At 35.7% G+C, this 18809-nt stretch overlaps 1 protein-coding gene across 3 annotated transcripts in view; it reads right to left on the bottom strand.

Moving 5' to 3' along the window:
• KCNT2 (potassium sodium-activated channel subfamily T member 2) overlaps positions 1 to 18809 on the bottom strand; it is a 360211-nt gene that overhangs the window by 82225 nt on the left and 259177 nt on the right. For 2 of the 3 annotated variants that reach the window (XM_024738206.1, XM_024738207.1), the window contains 3 exons: positions 15203 to 15416; positions 12678 to 12783; positions 8624 to 8796 (listed from right to left, as the gene is read on the bottom strand). In XM_024738206.1, coding sequence (XP_024593974.1) covers positions 8624 to 8796; positions 12678 to 12783; positions 15203 to 15416 — 493 coding nt within the window. Of the gene's footprint in view, positions 1 to 604; positions 677 to 8623; positions 8797 to 12677; positions 12784 to 15202; positions 15417 to 18809 lie in introns of all 3 variants that reach the window. The other variant, XM_024738205.1, reaches the window with a different exon arrangement.

The raw sequence follows: 18809 nt of genomic DNA, 5'->3' as shown, positions 1-18809 counted from the left end.
TTTTTTTAGAATGGAAAATTAACACATTTTATAAGCATACTAGTTTTCGGATCTTTTAGTTTTTATATTTGTCATAATGTCATCTTTATGCATATAACAATTTGTATTTTAAAACTGAAGCATTGCACACATTTGACCTTTAATTAACAAATTTTTGGAAGACTCTGGTATGTTACCAGAATAGACTGTCAAGGAAATGCTCCAGTTAATAAATCTGATTTAAAATGAGCATTTCCAAATTATTTTGAAGGTTTCCAGAAGTTATGATAATGATACCAATGCATCACAATGTTGAAATTCTAGGTTTTCTCTACAAAGATGTTAACAGTAATAAAGTTACTGCTATAGATGACACAAAACTGGAATAGCTTTAGAAAGGGAACGAAATTGACATGCAACAAGATTTGTTTTAATCCAACAACAGATTACTGCTTAGGAAGTTTGAATGCAAGGTGTGTAACACGAGAACATAAGCTCCACATGCAATAAACATATTTTCAACACTGAAATGGCATATTACACTCATCATGCAACACAGGGGTGCAGCACATGACAAACCACAGGACACCACACTAGTTAGTGTGCCAAAGATTTCGTCACCTACTTGTCAATAGAGCCCACCATGTAGTAAACCATTGGAAACCAACAGATTGCATCCAGAAAATGCATATCTGGCCTAAGTAGCAGATGGGTTACAAAATGAAACACAATGTCACAACAGTGGCAGCACTTCTAGGGAAAGGAAGTAAGTTGACTTAGTTTTCATTTCCAAAACTAAACATTGTTGACAAGATTAATTTTAAGTGCCTTTTCTCTTAACATTAATTTTAAAATGTCATTTGCACTTGTTATGAATAATACAATGCCCTCAACAATGATAAAAACAAGTTGTATTTCTGCTTTCTAAATCAGAAACATTATGGCATTATTCTACAAAAACACTGAATTGATACTCTTAATTTATAACTAAAAAGTCTTGTCAGTGAGTTTAAAATTATTCATGATGAGAGAGTCTTGTAAAATGGGGAACTGATGATTTTATTTTGATGATATAAAACATAAGGAACTAAATTATCATGCCTATTAAGAGCAATTTTCTCTAAGGGATATACAGAATCACAACATGTCCCTTAATATATCAACATATCAATAAATAAATAAGTGTATGTACCCATCTATATATATATATATATATATATATATAATGTAAAATTAAAGTAATTCACCTTTTACATTACTGATTTCCTCCATATACATTGTTGAGCAAATGTGTACTGCAACTGAAATCTTTACTCTTTATGCATATTTGGGGAAAGAATCATGAACCTGGAAGCTTCCTTAGAAATTACCTAATCTACTTATTCATTTTGTAATTCTTTGAATTTGTATTCATTTTGAATTATTAATTCTTTCATGCATCTATTCCCTCAGCATATATGTATCCAAAAATTTTTATCTAACAGACATTTTGGTATACGCAGGTGTATGCAAAAAGAATATGTTGTTAACTTGTACTGTAAGAAATAGAGCTTTTGGAACACATAAGTAAAAGCACAAAATTACAACACATTGTAATCTGAAAAAATAAGGACTAGGTTGCACTCAGGAGACGGAGTTCAGGATCATTTCACAGAGGATATATTTAATTTGGATGTTGAAGAACGAGTAGGATTTGGCTCAGTAAAGGAGAAGCAAAGGGAACCTCTAGGTAAAGGGAAGTACAGCCCCTGCAATATCCCAGGTGCTTCTCCCAGCCTGAAGAAGTCTTGTCCTCCCTGATTTATTTTCCTCCTGTTGATCATACCCATCTTTTTCCACTCTAAAGAAAAATAACGCTCAGTGCAGTGAAGCATTAAAAGAAAACTTCCAAAGACTATCCCTGTTGATCACATCCCTACCATCAATAAATTACTTCCTAGCCATTTTAAGTGGCCCCATATTACTACATATTATAAATGTACCACAATTCATTTTAAAAATCCTCAATTATTTCATTTATGTTATTTTCACTTTTGTGCTATTAATTACTGGAGTTCCAAGCTATTTCCAATATCCTGCTATTATAAATGTTACTCGTCTGGACATTTTTGGATGACTCTTTTTCTAGCATTTGTTTTTATCATTTACCCCAAAACATTCATAAAACTTTTCACATTAGTAAATCACAGGTTACAAATATTTTTAAAGCTCATGCTGTAGGTTGTTTTCAACAAACATAATCATATACAGTCCCAGTAGTGGTCATGGCTAGTGCCTGCCAGTTCTTCTCTTTCTGGGCATTGCTCAGAGGGGGTATTCTCACTGCTGACTCAAGACCCTCCATGTCTCTTACCCACCTCGTGATTATAGAATAATACATCAGGATACAAGTGGCACAAGACAGGGACAGCACTGAGATTCTGCGGTGCTTTGAAAGATCCTTTTGACTGTGTCATTTGGGGGGTTATTATTTTGTTTTATCTCTCTTTGCTCCAACATAGTTCCAGTCAGATAAAGTGAGTAGCTCAATAACTTGTGTAGCAGAGTTGGGTTCATAATTCCTCATTATTAATTGCAGAGCTATACCCTGTCTGGAATAACCTCCTCATTTTTTTAAAATTCAGATTATTTCAATTATTTACACTATCTTCGTGACCATCTGTCCACTGTAACATATCTGTCTTCCAAAGTCTTGCAACAGTAGTTAATGTTATTGAATAATTCAACTTAATAAAGATACCAAAAATTTTCCATGTGATAAGAAGTACCGGGGTCACTAGTCCTTATGCTATGCCAACTCTTCTGTTAGAGCTAAAACTGAAGATGTGGCCTTTGTATTCTTTTGTTTTGTCCAGTAGAAATCATTCAAAGTACGTAGACATCAAAATTATTGCCTTATATATTCCTAAAGCTCATGAATCTTACCGACATGCAATTCTGCCACAAACATGTATTTACAATGCACAAACAATCTTTCAAATCCTTAGAAATTAACATCTGTATCGTGGTAGCATGATTCATCCTTACATGAATCCAGCTATGTTACAAGGCAAGGCAAGTCACCTGAAACCTGGTAGACATATAATCCTGATGAAGCATATCTAATGTAGGGAGTTTAGTATGCCATACCCTGCAAAATTTAACTTGTAGAACAAACAGATCCATCCACTACTTTTACTGATAAAGGTGGTTTAAAAGGAAACCTGAAATATAAAGAATATATCAACTATACGTTCATATGGATTATGTTGGCTCATTTAAGTAAATCGGCAAAGGTTTTGATGGCACTAAACTGCTTAGGAAAAAAAAATGAGCACATCATTCATCAGAGTCCTAACTGTAATTCTATTAAGGAACATGACTATTTATGAGTCTAAATATCTTCATTATATTTAAAATATCTTCATTATCATATAAAAATTTTCATTATATGAAAATATGAATTAGCTAGCTATTGATAGGAAGTTAAAAGTTTTGGGAAATTGCATGGATTTGCAGGTTGAAGATCATTTCATTTTTTCCCATTTAACTAATAACTATAATGAACTTAATTTTTTATTTCAAATTCAAGAAAAGAATGCAGTGAGAGTTTATTTTGCTAGCATTTCATAATTCCACTTTTAAGAAGTTTATCTCTCCCTTAAAAATACAGTAGTAGCTTAATTTCAACAACTTGAAATAAATTTCCCATTCTTTGTTAATTGGGTTTTCACAGAAATTCTCCCATCAGTTTAAATAGTGACAATGTCCTTCTCTTGATTGGTAGAAGGGGGGAAACTGACATTTCCTCACTGCCTTTTATGAGTCAGATATGGTACTCGTCCTTCATACACATTATTTTATAGACTTGCAAAATAACTTAAGATAAATGTTCTACTCATTGTATAAATGAGAAAATCGAGGCTTACAGCAATTCCGTAATACGCAACAGGCCTATCAAGAGGGTAAACTTAGATCTTATTTCAGATCCATATGAGTCTAAGGTCTGAATGTCTTTAATAAGGACCCTGACATATCAGACAGTTTATCATTATTCTTGAAATAAGCTGAACTGGAGCTTACTTGTAGCTCTATGTGGAAAGAAGATTGATTTAGTAAAGGGATAGTTTAAACAAGATGTTGTAAAAATTAAGGAGATAAGCCTGGATCTTGGACTTTAACCTTGTGTAGCTTTGGGTAATGTATTCCAAAGTGTTTGACTCTCTTTTCCATGTCTCATATGAAATGGTATCAGGAGATGACTAGACGATCTTTAAGGGTGAGATGGTAATCAAAATATTTAAAATCAGTGTGGCCCAACAACAGGCCAAAGAGAACAGATGGCCAATCAATCAGAACTGAGACCAGCTCCAATGAACCAGTATCAAGTGTAAGATGTTTTCCAATGTACACGGTTTTATGTAATTACCATATGAAATGGAGAAGGCTTTCTATTTGGAAACATTGTGAAGACTTATTTTGACATATTATGTATGTGAATATCATAAATTTAATTTACATTTTTAAATCCCATATTTGTGGCATCTGTTATTTGTTTCTGGTATATTGAATAAATTGGTCTTCAACTAAATTTCCTAAGTAGCCATGTATTGATATTATTTTCAGCAATGCTTATGTGCATTAAGTAAAGTCAAACCCCACTAAGCTAATAATTGTAGAAGTGTGTACAATTATTAGTGTGCAAATTCTTATAACCCAGAAATATTTTAAAGAAGACGTCATATTTCTTTGTAACACTATAGGATAGACTGAAAAATACTAGCCACAGCAGAGAAACAAGTATCTCATTGTTTAAAAAAAAAGAGGAGGATTGCACAAAATTTCCTGGAACATTATTTACTGGTGTTTAGTTTTTGCTTCCTCATTCTCAATCAAAGGAACAGAGAACAACAAATAAAAATGTTAGATACTGCTTTTGGGAAATGCACAGGAAGCTGATAAATTTTACAGCCCGAGCTTTCATCTCAACGCTTTGAAAAAAAGTCAAAACCCATTAAAATCATTTAACAAACAACATCATGTGAATAGCTAGATTCCAAACTGTAAGTCCTTAGGAAAGCCAAGAAAAAATGTAATGCAAAATATTCTCAAGTTAAAATATTCTTGTTTCTAAAAACAATTGACAAACAATGTATTTTTGCATATATCAAAAACCTGTAAGTAAAGTAAGGTCACATAGTTGAAAGATCAATGAACTATGAATTGCAGAGAAGGTTCTAATTCTAGAATTGACCTTGGAAAAAATCATTTAACTTCTTTGGCCTGTTTTTTCCTTTCTATGAAATAAGAGGCAGTGGTGGAATCAAGTCACACAGACTGAATTCTTTAAATGTTATCATTGTAATTTGTAAGCTTTGAGATCTTAAGCTGCTTGGTACATCTTTCTGAGGATAAATCATCACTATATGACATGGATATATTTTTTATGGAAATACGATGTGAAATAAAGGTTAGGTATCTACTATGATGATTGCCATGTAGTAAACGCTCAACAATTATTACTATAATAAGCAGAGGGTGGTGGCAAAGAATATTAATTTTATTAAATAGTCACTATGGTATTATTCAGATAAAATATTCTCTGATAAAACCTACATCTATATTTATATTGAAATACTGACCAGTTTGCCAGTAACTAAGAGAAACAGAGTCTTCAGATTTTTCTGTGATTGATCAGATTCAGGAATTAAGACTCTAGAAATAACCACTTGATTTTTATAATTCTAATATACAAACCAATCAATCAATCATTCAGTAACTGGGCAGTTAGGTAACCTGTTAATTCAAAACCAAACAGAAAGAGGCTGATTTAGTTATGGCAATTCCAAAGTCTACACCAGGTACACAGGTTAAGAAATCCTAGCTCCTGCCACCTGTTCATTGGAATAATAAGGGGGAGAAAGGGGGATTAGTGACTCTGAGATAAGATTACTTAGCAAGACTGGATATGGAAAAGGATTGGAGCCCATCTCCACTTCATGGAGTAAACTCCACTCCCAAATTTGGCAAGACTGATTCTTTATTGTGTTTTATAAGGAATGTATATTTGGTATTCACATTCAGATTTCTCACATATATTTGGTCTTCACCACATTTTCTAGCTCACAGCTCCCAAAACCCTTGGAATTTCCTGAGTGATAACAGCAATGGGAGCATCTTTTGTCATAATATTTGGTCTCTAATCCTCAGTTCCTGAAATCACTTCAGAGCCAAAAAAGGTGAAATGGGTGTCTTGTTCTTCATAACAAGCCCCTTTCCAGGACCACTGGGTTTAAATTAATGAGGTGCCTTTTGGAAAGTACCTAAGGATGAGGCTGTTTGCCAGGGAAACTGAAGTTCCAACCTGAATAGAAGGTTGGAACTTCAGTCCCACCCCGTGATTTCTGAGGAAGGGGGAGGGGCAAGAGATTGAGTTCAATCACCAATGGCCAATGAATTAATCAATTGTGCCTATGTAATGAAGCCTCTATTAAAAACCCAAAAGGCTGGAGTCTGGAGAACTTCTGTGCTGGTGAACAGGTAGAGATTTGGTGATAGTGGTGGCCACATAGAGGGCATGGAAGCTCCATGCCCTTTCCCCATACCTTGCCCTGTGCATCTCTTCCATCCAGTTGTTCCCAAGTTATATGCTTTTATAACAAGGTGGCAATCTGGTAAGTAAAATGTTTCTCTGAATTCTGTGAGCTGCTCTAGCAAATAACTTGACCTTGAGTAGGTGGTTGTGGGAACCCCCGATCTACAGCCATTCAGTCAGAAGTACAGGTAACAATCTAGACATGCAACTGGCATCTGAAGTCCAAGGAGGGGGTCACTGAAATTTCCAGTCTACAGCTGATCAGTTATGGGGTGATAACCTGGCTTGTGATTGGCTTCTGAAGTGGGAGTGGGACAGTTTTGTAAGACTGAACTTTCAACCTGTGGAATCCAATGCTATTTCTGGGTAGACGGTGTCAGAAGTGAGTTGAATTCCCCCAGAACTGAGCTGGTGTCCTGCGCATTGCTTGCTGGAGGTGTGGAGAAACCCTCTGACACACACATACACATTGAAATCAGGTCCAAGAACCCAATTAGGAGATTTACACATCAGGACAAGAAATTATACCTTGAAATAATATAAGTAAGGTGAAAGGATAGTTTTTCCCCTTTGCTTTATCACAGGGCTGCTGTAGGCACAGTGCCACTTCTTTCTTTCTAAGCCTCTTCCTATCTGCTTCTCTGTATTCTGGGGCCTGAGTTGATCCACTTTGATCCAAGCCATCCGAGATGGGAATGCTCTAAGTCAATCAAGCTGTAAATGCCCCTGTCTTAAATTCATCTTTAAGGCAGTGGACACATTACACCATAAGCAAAAAGAGCCAAAATTGGACACTTCTGAATTCACACAGCTGATGAACATCTCTTATGTGCCAGATCTTCGCCAGTTTCTTAGAGCCTCCTACCAGAAAAGTTCCAGAATAAGGGATATATCCCAAGGCCTTGGAGGTGCTTTGCCACCATACTCTATCACCCTAGCCATCCAGTAATTCAACTTTTATTCTCCTAAGATTTGTTTTATTAAGCTTTTATTTCTTCTGACATTGGGTCCAAGTTTTTGTTCCCCTACACCTGCCCTAAATTTATCTCACCTTTCCTTGGATGCTAAAGTGGTATCAAAGAAGTCATTGAGTCATCAGACCTGAAAATTCTTCAACTGAAACCTCTGGAGGTGTGCTCAAGTTTTAGAGTTGATTACCATTGAGATACTGACTCTAAAACAAGATGCATCAATCAGTATCTTGATATTCATATATTCAGAATAAATAATGTCATGAAGTTACAATATATTGGGGAGATACCTCTGTTTTGAAAAAATTCTTTTGATAAATTTTAAAAGCAGAGACAAGGCAGCAGATTTTGGCCTCATTTGGTTTACCCTGAAATTTGCATCACTCTAGAGTTTAAGAGGAGAGTTGGAGGATTCTAAAACATGGTATTGATTTAAGGACCATCTGCAACTAATCTGAGTCAGAGAGAGAAATATTGCAATTTTAGTATACAATGGATTTGACCACAGCATTTAGTGATGTATATTTACATTCATATAAGGATTTTGAAATGCTTAAGTAGTCTTATTTCACAAGAGTATATCAAACATTTTCAAAAGAAATGAACATTGTAAAGCACAAACTATTTATATTATGTTACAGAATATATGTTTTAACAGTGGAAGAATCATAAGAACTTATGATGATGTGTAATGGTATGATATAAAATGGATCATTAATATGCTCCTCTGATAATTAATGGTTCTTCACAAAGACAATGAAATTGTCCAGTTTTGGCAGAGATTTTCCAGGCTAGTTGATTAATTTAATGAAAATAACTATAATTATTTCAGTGGCATGTTTCCCACTGGTAGAGAGCAATGACCACTTGCAAAACTAGTTTTAAATAAAAGGCTCAGAGTACTCCAGTGATGTTTTCAGTTGTATTTGTGAAACGCAATCATATACAATGGTTGTTTTCTACCACAGCACAGAACAGATCTCTCAATGAATCATGTGCCATAATGTATCTGATTTAAAATATTCTACGTAAATTAAATTATTTTTGATAAAATATTAACAAATTTTTGTCTTGTTTGTGCATTTAAAAATATACTTACGGGTTATCCAATAGCAGTATTACGGGATTAAGTTCTTTCTTTGGTCTATAATATGCCCTGAGAGGAACAATAAAATTATACAATCCATTTCCAGCTGTTTCAGCTGCAACTATAATTAGCTTATTTTTGAATCCATAGGCTTTTGCATCCTCATAGTAGTTATGCTGGCAACTCTAGAGAAGAAAAATTATACAAAGAAAGGCCATTTTTATACTCCACTAATATTGGGTAAAAATATTTAGAAGATCTGGAAATGTGAAATTAATCTAACCTAGTAAATCCTTTGTTTTCTAACAAATTTGAAAATAGTTACATTTTTCTATGCCAAGTTCTCCAGCCTGAAGGTGTGCATGGACAAGACAAATGAATTGCAGGTATGCAGCTTGATTTGGGGAAGGAAAAGGCAGCAACACAGTGTACACATGTTCCACTGCAAACTGAAACTTGCTGCCAGATGACATCTGGGTATCAATATTAAGGCATCGTCACAAGGTATATGTATATCGAAGCATCACGTTACAGACCTCAAATATACACAATTTGTACTTTTCAATCATACCTCAATAAAGCTGGAAAAAAATAAATAATCTGCCTCTGACTTTATTTCCAGAAATAGGGTAATACTAAAATTAAATAACCTTGGAACATTCCAAGTATGGAATACCAAAAGGATGGATATCGATATCGAAAGGGATTATTTTTTTGGTTAAAAAACAAAAATTAAAAGAAAAAAACCCTAATTGTCTAAATGTATACCTGAGCTGGCAAGATAACGATGCAAATACTGAAATGTAAAATACTAATGTTAACAATGATAACAACAAATTACCAAAATGTGTTTCCTGAGGATATTTTGCTACTTCCTAGGGAGCTAGAATTTACTGGACTTAGCATTATTAAATCAAGATCCTTTTAAAATTATCTGCCTGGATAATTGCTTTAGTGTTCTGTTTTTTTAATCTTTTTTAATATGTCTTTATGAGGGTTTCTTTTTATTTGGGTTGAGATCTGTTGATTCTCTGTGGATTCATCATCAACTCTGGAATGTTCTCTGCCTTTACTCTTTAATAAAAAGTTACAGAACATTGCTGGGAACAAGGTACTTTGAGTCAGCTGAAACAATAAACACCAGAATTAGAATCACAAAGATTACAGATTTCACTGTTATAAGATTCAGAATAGAAAATGAGCGTGTTCACTACGTTTAGAGAAATAAAAGAGAACATTCAAAGCATGAGCAAAGAACAAGAGGGTATTTAAAATATTCACTTAGATGTTTAAAAAACTGCATAGATTCTATTCTGGAACTAAAAATATAACAATTAAAAACAGAAGCTCAAAAGATGATTTAAATTGCCCATTTGATGCATCTGAAGGGATCAACTGCATGATTGAGTTGAAGAGTAATTACTCAGAATACAGAAAGAAAAGAGAAAGTGGTATGGAAAAATTAAGATACTTCGAAGATAATGTGAGAATGTCTAATACACATTTAAAAAGAATACCTGAAAAAGAGATGCAAGAATCAGCAAGAAGCACTATTCACATAAATATTGACTGAGGATTTTCTAGAATTAATGAAATATCCAAATCCTCAGGCTCTGGAAACCCAATGAATCCTAATCCAAATAAATAAAGAGAAAGCCAGTGTCATACACATTGTCACAGTGCAGAACAGCCAAGACAAGAAGAAGATCTTAAAAGCAGCCAGAGAGAAAAGAGAGCTTTAACTACCAGAAACACAAATTAGCACAATGGCCGACCTCTCATCAGCAGTGTGGAGCACAGAAGGTAGTAAATAGAATCCTAACAGGCTAAAAGAAAAAGAAAATTCAGAGCCTGGAATTGGACACCCAGCAAAACTATTCTTCAAGGAGGAGGACAAAATAAGGACATATCTAGGGAAAGTGAAATTGAAAGAATTTACCACTAATAGGATCTCATTAGTAGAATTTCTAAAAGCTGTAATCATGGAAGTAGGAGGATCAATCCAGCAGGAAGGATTAAGGCATAAGAAAGAATGGAGAAATGGGGAGTGGTAAAGGAGAAGGACAGGCAGTCTTCACTGGAAGTATGATTGGAGAATTACTACTATAAACAGGATCTGAAGCGACATGAAATTAGGTCACTTACAAAGAGACTGTGGAAGGAGAAGGAAGACAGGCTGAGGCTGAAATTATTAAGAACTTCATTTTTATGAGATCAAATGAGGCAAAAGAACTAATTTAGAAGATTTAGAAGTAGCTCAACTAGTAAGAAAAAAAAAGAAATAGAACAAGGACAAAACAGGGAATTCAGTATTGATAAACCTTGACCAAAAGGAGCCTGCTGATACTAATGCAAAACGGACTGGGCAACAAAATACCTGCTCACAGACTTCATGGACACAGTAGGATTGGCTGCATAACCCCATCTGCTAATCGCAAAATGGGCACTCATTTACAGAGCAGACCACCACCTCCAGCCAGACTAACGCCACCTAAAGAATGGATAACCCCAGATGTTATCGGTCAATCAACAATACTCGGATACATCGCTTTTTACTTTGGTAAAGAGACAACTTGTCTTTCGGCTTTAAAAGACTGTTTCTCCTCCAGCAAGCCTCATCTCTGAAAGCTTAACTTTTCCTGTATCAGGTTCCCTTCTTGGGAATCAGTGGAATCATTTCGACTCTTTGGTTTCCCAACATTACTTTCATCTTTGTGTGTTAAAAAGTAAAATGCCACCAGGTGTGAACCCAAGCTTTACGGGACCTAAAGCTTATATTATTTTGGAAAACCTCTTTAAGGAAAAAAACACAAAAGTCACACATAAAAAATCAGTCACAGGTTCTTGGAAGGGGCCAATACAGGAGAAGGGCTCTGAAGCTTAAGATGCATCAAGGTTACCAAAGATGCAGAGAGAGCCAGCGCTAGAAATGCTGTGAAGCAGGAAAGCAAAACTAGGACTGACAAAAAATAAGGCATCGAGAGACGGAACTGTCCACCTTAATGGACCCAGATGAACATCTGGGAGCAGGGGTAAGGGTTCACAAAAAAACTTTAGGAAGATAGAGGCAGAAATTTTCTAATGATCTGCTAATCTTCCTCAAGAGTGACAGCTACAGCCAAGATTCATAATGTTTATCACATGGAAAAAATAATAGTAGTAAAAATATTAACAAAATGTATTAAGTGCCTATACATTTATTACATTCCTGGCACTGTGAAAAGCTTTCTCCATGCACAAATTTATATCATCTTCACAAGAACCCTAGAAGGTTCATATTAAAATTACAAGCATTTTGGAGATATGGAAACTGAAGTTTAATGATAATGTTATTTGCCCAAATGGCTGAGCCTGGAAGCGGAGAGCTGGGATTTTAACTCCAGCTAACTCCAAAATATAGAATAAAGGAAGAAATTCCTGGTTAGATTTAGTGGCACATTTTAATTTCTGGGAGATGGGGGGTTTGAGAGTCTTCTTTTTATCTGCTCTCTGACTCATCATGAAAACAAATTCTTACCCAGGTCATGTCCAATGGCCATACTGTGAAAGAGAAAGATTCCTGCTTTCTTGGAATCTTTCTGTTTCGGATGGTTTCTCCTGAATATCAAGGCAGGAACCAAGAACTACTGTAAAATCTTTAGGAAAGGGGACATTAAGCAAGACACTTCTAGTCTAATAATTCAATAATGAATTATGACTAGCTAATTTCACCATGTCAAGCGATTCCACTTTGAGATTTGAGGCAAAAATGTCTAGTAAAATATATAGAGCGCATCTGGCCAAAATGATCTGGGGAGACTCTGGTTTGAGGCTCATCTTTGTTTTTCTCTTTGAAACAATGACTGACCAACTTGTTGGCTACATTAGTAGAGGGTAAAGCACTTGGGTAACCTTTAGTGCAGTTAAGAAAGTAAAATTCACCACTTTATGTATTACATTTACATTTGAAAGATAATATTCTTTTAACATATTTCAGTCAAAAGACTATACAAAATTATTTAAATACATGTAATTACACAATGCCATCATTTTAGTTTTACAGAAAATAACAGCAGTAAGTGCTTACCTTGTCTAGTCTTAAGCAGCAAAATGGCACTTTTTCATGAAGGAGATGACAAAAAGTGGGTGAACTGCCTATATATGGAGAGTAAGGTGGGTAGCCTTTAGCATATCTGTAAAACAATAGGAAATATTGAATTGCCTTGAATTAATGCAGGCAAAGTCAGACAATCAAGTTATAGCCGTGTTCCTCTACTTCGATAAAGTTAGATGCAGTAATTCTTTATTTTGATATGGACATAGTTTGGAACAGGGCCCATGGACCTAATCTGGCTCATCGCATGGTTTTTGTGAACTAAAGTAGTTTTAATATTTTTAAATGGTTGGAAAAACAAGTCAAAAGAATAATAATATTTCAGCTCGTGAAATTATATGAAATTTCAAGTTCAGTGTCCAGAAGCGAGTTTTGTCAGAACACTGTCATGCTCACTCATTTTATGTATTGTCTTGGGGTGCTTTCACGCTTCAGAAACAGAGTTGAGTAGTTGGGGCAAAGACCACATGGTCCATAAAGTTGGAAATATTTACTAGCTGGTTCTTTCCAGAAAAAGTTTGCCAATCCTCAGTTTAAAAGATTTAGACACATTTTAGAAAATAGTAATGTTAATCTTTACAAAACACATGAAAGCAAAATGCATTATGATTCACTCTATCACTATTCATCAGTCATGGATGCATAACCAAAAAAGAGTAAATCATTTTAGATTGAGTAAATTATTCCATTAGACCCACACAAAAGCCAGAGTTTCTGCTGGAATCACGCTTAAATATTATCAAAGATGCTCAGTTTATTTGCTGACTTTATAAATATAGTCACATTATGGTTGTAAAATTTTCAAAATGAAACTATCAAAAAGTAGCAGCACAAATGAAAATTAAGAAATAAAAGAAAATTTAGTAGAGGCAAAGTTATTTTATCCAATATGAAAGCTCTTTTTTGATAAAGAAAATTTATCTTTCAAACCAAGAAATTTCAAATCTAGGTATTCCAGACATCATTAGCTAGGATGGTAAAATGGAGAACATTTTGCAAATTTAGAAGTTGATAGTCTCCCACTATTACTTCAACATCTTTTTCATTTTTCTAGATATAAAAAAAAATTCCACCTCAGTTTTTTCAGTACATGTAAAGAAAGAATTTGTATCACACCACACAACACCATTTCTAGAAATATACTGGTGGTCAAACCTCTTCTTCTTCCTGTCAAATATTTCATAAATCTATTTGAGTATTATTAATTTCTTGGAGAGTGGACTTGTCTTCTGTGGGTATGTGTAAGTTTCTTGTAATAAATATTTAAAAGTGTGAAGGATTAACAGAAGGATTTTTCTAAGTTTCAATTATATTTCAGTTCATTTTAGTTCAGTTCAACATTGATTGAACTTCTATTATATGAAAAATATTAGAAGTGTTTGAATGATGTTACTTTTGCCACTACGACCACTACTACACCCTACACCAAATAGTATTTAATACTCATTGAATGCTTACTCTGCACAAACTATTGTCCTAAGCACATTACTCTATTACCTCAATTAATCTTCATATGAACACTATTTACAGATAAAGCATCGTGGGTCAGAAGATTTAATCAAAGTCACTGGCACACAACCAGTATAAGGTAGAACTGCCATGGGACACAAATTCCTTCAGACTCCACTGTCAAGACTGTTGAACACTGTGCTTTCCTCATGAAATGCCAACAGGGCTTCACTGGTGGCGCAGTGGTTGAGAGTCCACCTGCCGATGCAGGGGACACAGGTTCGTGCCCCCGTCCGGGAAGATCCCACATGCCGCGGAGCGGCTGGGCCCGTGAGCCATGGCCGCTGAGCCTGCTTGTCTGGAGCCTGTGCTCCACAACGGGAGAGGCCACAACAGTGAGAGGCCCGGGTACCGCAAAAAAAAAAAAAAAAAAAAAAAAAAGCCAACATAATATACGACAAGTAAACAAACTCTACTGTAGGCTAAAATGTGATTAATAGCTTAAACATTGATACTATCTGTTATGGAATCTTAGTAAAGAGAACTAGTACTTCCTTTATTCATTCATTCAAAATATTATTGATGTATCCTGAATAAAAATGATTGCTGAATGCTGAAATAAGAGAAGCTTAATGGAAGAAGCTGCATTACATGTCATTGAATAATTGATTGAACTTCAATATGGAAGTGAAAAAATAAATTAGAGGTAGAAGGTACATTATAATTCAACAAAATCATATAATTATGAAAATACAAACTGTATCCTTAAAGAAAAATATGTAAAATATGATCTAGGTTATATCATGGAAATGCTGATTTACCTATTTTTTTCTTTAAGGATAAAGGATAATATAGAGAAAAATGAGGCTGTCAATAGCTGTTGAAGCCAGAAATTTGAGGACTTAGGTTACTTTATCATCAAGAGAGATACTGTCTAATAGGAAGGGTGTTTTGGTAGAAGCATGTAGGATTGATTCTAGGATGTCCAGAAGGGAAGGATATTAGTTTTTCATGGCAAGCACAAATCCCAGTAAATCTTACAAACATACTCCACATTTGAGGACATTTCTTCATCTGGTGTAGTTTCATCTTCTGATTGATCACTTAGAAGATCGCATGTTTGAAGTGATGACGTATCTGCAACCTCTAAAACGGGAGCAATGCTGGGTCTTCTGACTTCTTTGTTTCCTTCTGAAGGAAGAGACAGGGTAGGGCCACTTGCTGACCTACAGCTTGTGTCTTGCAAGTCTATGGCCACAGTACCTGGAACAATGAGACATGAAAATCCATCAAAGCATTTGCCACCTAACCTATAGGACCTGTCAATCATTTAATGATCAAAGTAAGATGAAATACAGCCAGTAAAACCAGGAAATATACGATATACTGTTTATCCTTTAATCTCAAAGGTTATTTATTTCTTTTTAATATGGGTCTTTTTGCCTGCATGGATAAAAAAATTTCTATATTTGTGCAAAAGTATATTTGCTGCAACCAGCTCTATAGTATGAAACATAAGATTTGTGAAATCCTGAAATACTTAGAAATTTCAGTTAAAAAAATACCTTGTTTCCATTTATATTTATTTAAAATTAATGAAAAAAATTTAGGCCATTGGCATTTTGTGGGTTTCTCATTATATCTTTTCCCCCATTTTGTTTTCTTTCTCTTACTGATTTATAAACGCTTTTTTACATTAGAACCAAGCACTAAGAACCAAGAACTAAGTACTCTGTGTGGCAAGCACTAGTCTAGGCACTTGAGATATGCAAGGAACAAGGCAGACAAGGTTTCTACACATACGGGTTTATCTTTAAGATAATCAAGTGGACAGAGAAGTGAAAAAAGTAATTCCTGATAATGCTAAATACCATGCAGAAAATAAAACAGAGTTATGTGATACGGAATAGTGGGGACGGGAAGCGGGAGGAGGGATGAGCTTTTCACTAGGCGATGACAAGGGCTACTCTGAAATCATGACATTTGATTTTTTTGACCTAAAAGAAAACCATGAGCACAGGAGCCACGGAAATACCTTGGGGCAATAAGAAGAGTGAGTCTAAATAGCTTAAGGCTTTTGAATTCTTGGGATACTCAAGGAGTAGTAAGCGGAAGAAACAACTTCCTTTGAGATTTTAAATTAACATTTAAAAACTAGTCTAAACATCAGTATATGGAAAGTGGATGTCTCTCCCCTTCTGGAAGAAATAATCCAATCTAACGGATAAGTGCCTCCATATTTTACGATAACTCACTTCACATATGCTTTTATGGATAGCCGGTCATCCTTCTGAAAGCCCTTAGTCCTCATTTCGTCTCATTCTTCGAAGCAACTATTAAAACACTCTCCACTTCCTTCAGACTTCTGTCTGACCTTGCCACCTTCTTCACTATAACAGCCTGAGTTTGTAAAGCGGGGGAAAAACCTCATGGGTTTTGGCATCTCAATGTTTCTGAGTGTGAAAGTTGATAGAAACAAGAGACTGGGGAGAATAGCTGGGTATTCCTCAACATTGAAATGTGGGAGGTCAGGTTTTAGAGGCTAGTACCTCTTCATATACTATACACAACACTCAGATTAGAGGGAGGGGTGGGCTGGTGTGTCTACAGTCAACAGGGAAGACTCCTGCGAGGGGCCTGTAAGAATATGTCTAGAGCTGCTGTGCCCGAGGAAAGGACGTGATGACCAGCAGTCAGCAATTCCAGTATCTGAGCAGAGACAAAGGCGGTTGGCATCAGAAGCTGTACACTTGGCCACTGTTTTAGCACCGTAAATAAGGATTAATTTATAATTCCATCTATCTTAGAGGTGAGATGGAGATCTTAGAAAAACTGAGATTGACTTTTCCACTAATCAGGTGACTGGATCTGATCAAACATGAAATTTTATAAGGTTGATTTATCGAAATAAAGCCATATGATATGATTTGCATCTTAATACTATTAATCCAAATCCATATTTATGACGTTTGTCCCCTGCAGATGACCACGTCGTCTAATTCAGAGAGAAAAGAGAAGTACGGCAGAAGAAATCCTTCAACTTCTTCAAGCAAATGAACATGAGAGTTTCACCAGACATTTTTTTTCCCCCTCATTTACGTTTGGAATGAAACAGACATACCTCCATTTATGTAAAACTAAGCCCTACTCTTGCGGTGGGGATAAGTCCCCACCTGCTTCCTAAGGAACCATGTTCTCTGAATTCCACCCCCTCCCAAATATGTCTCCACATCACCTCCAGTTACATCTTCACCATCTTCCTGACCAACACAAGAAATGTGGTCTCTCCCTGACAATTCTGTCAACACTGATATCTGGCACCAAGCTGGGCTTGGGGGATATGACCAAGAGAAAGTCAGAATTTAGCAGAGGGAGGACACAATTTTAGAAAGCAGTCACAGTTACAGAAACAAGCTCTTCTTTGAATCCTTCCTTCCCCTAACAAAACCTGGCTCTTCTCCGACATCTTTCCCTGCAGTTCTGAAGGCTGCAACACCTAAAGAGATGTCTGTGTTTTGGAAGTGGGGAGATACCCTCAATGTTCTCACTGCCTCTTTCAGACCATTTTCCTTTCATCACCTATAATACCCCAGCTCTGTACCCAGTATCTTTCACTATATTATTTGTTCAGTCCTGTGTCTGTCATCCCACGTAGTGTTGGTTTTTTTTTTTATTGAAGTACTGCTAACAACATTATATTAGTTTTATATTAGTTTCAGGTGTACATATAGTGATTCCATGTTTTTTTTATAGACTATACTCCACTAACGGCCTTTTCTCCCATCATTCCTTAGCCATTCACTTTCACGGTCATACTCTAGATTTTATAATTACTATTGATTACACATAAGCTCTATTTCTGGCATCTCATTCTTTGATACTTATTGTCACCTCTTCTCTTGCCAGCTCCCTCCTTTTTGATTCCCACTGGAACTATAATCTATTAAATTCACTAGCTTTTCAGTCTCCTTCAACCAACAGATGTCTTTTTACTTCCTTACCTAAGTTCCATGGTCCATCGCTGTACTCATTCTCTTACCTACACTCCTGATTAACTTGCCCTTCTCACTTTCTTGCACATCTACCATTGCCACCAAGTCTTTTCCTTGCACTCTTTTTCAGCACAACTTTTTCAGAGTCATCTAGACCTAGTTTCTCTACATTGTCTTCTGCCATTCTGTCATAAACCCCTCTGACCTGGCATTCTCCACTACCACGTCATTGAAAGGGCTGCTATCAAGGCAAAGAACACTGTTTTGCTAAATTCAATGGCCAGTTCTCAGTTCTCATGTTATTTGACCTACCAGCAGCATCAGACATGGCTGGTGACTCCACCCTCTGCATACACTTGATTCATTTGGGTCCCAGGACAGGACACTCATCTGGTTTCCCTGCTACCTTGTAGTAGCTCCTTCTTTGTCTCCTTTGCTGGTTTCTTCTCATCATCCTGATATTAATATTGACACGCTGTAGGATTTGGTCCTTTGTCTTTATCCCTTTTCTGCCCACAATCATTTTCTCAATGATCTTGTTCAGTCTCATGGCTTTAAATATAATACATACGCTCAGGAATCCAAAATTTACTTTTTCAGCATACACCTCTCTCCTGAACTCTAGACTCCTATCTCTCTTTTTTTTTTTTTTTTTTTTTTTTTT

This window comes from Neophocaena asiaeorientalis, unplaced genomic scaffold, assembly GCF_003031525.2.
Source record: "Neophocaena asiaeorientalis asiaeorientalis breed wild unplaced genomic scaffold, Neophocaena_asiaeorientalis_V1.1 scaffold25, whole genome shotgun sequence".
NCBI lineage: Eukaryota > Metazoa > Chordata > Mammalia > Artiodactyla > Phocoenidae > Neophocaena > Neophocaena asiaeorientalis.
The sequence above is the reverse complement of the archived record's forward strand: the minus strand, read 5'-3'. Positions and strand labels throughout refer to the sequence as shown.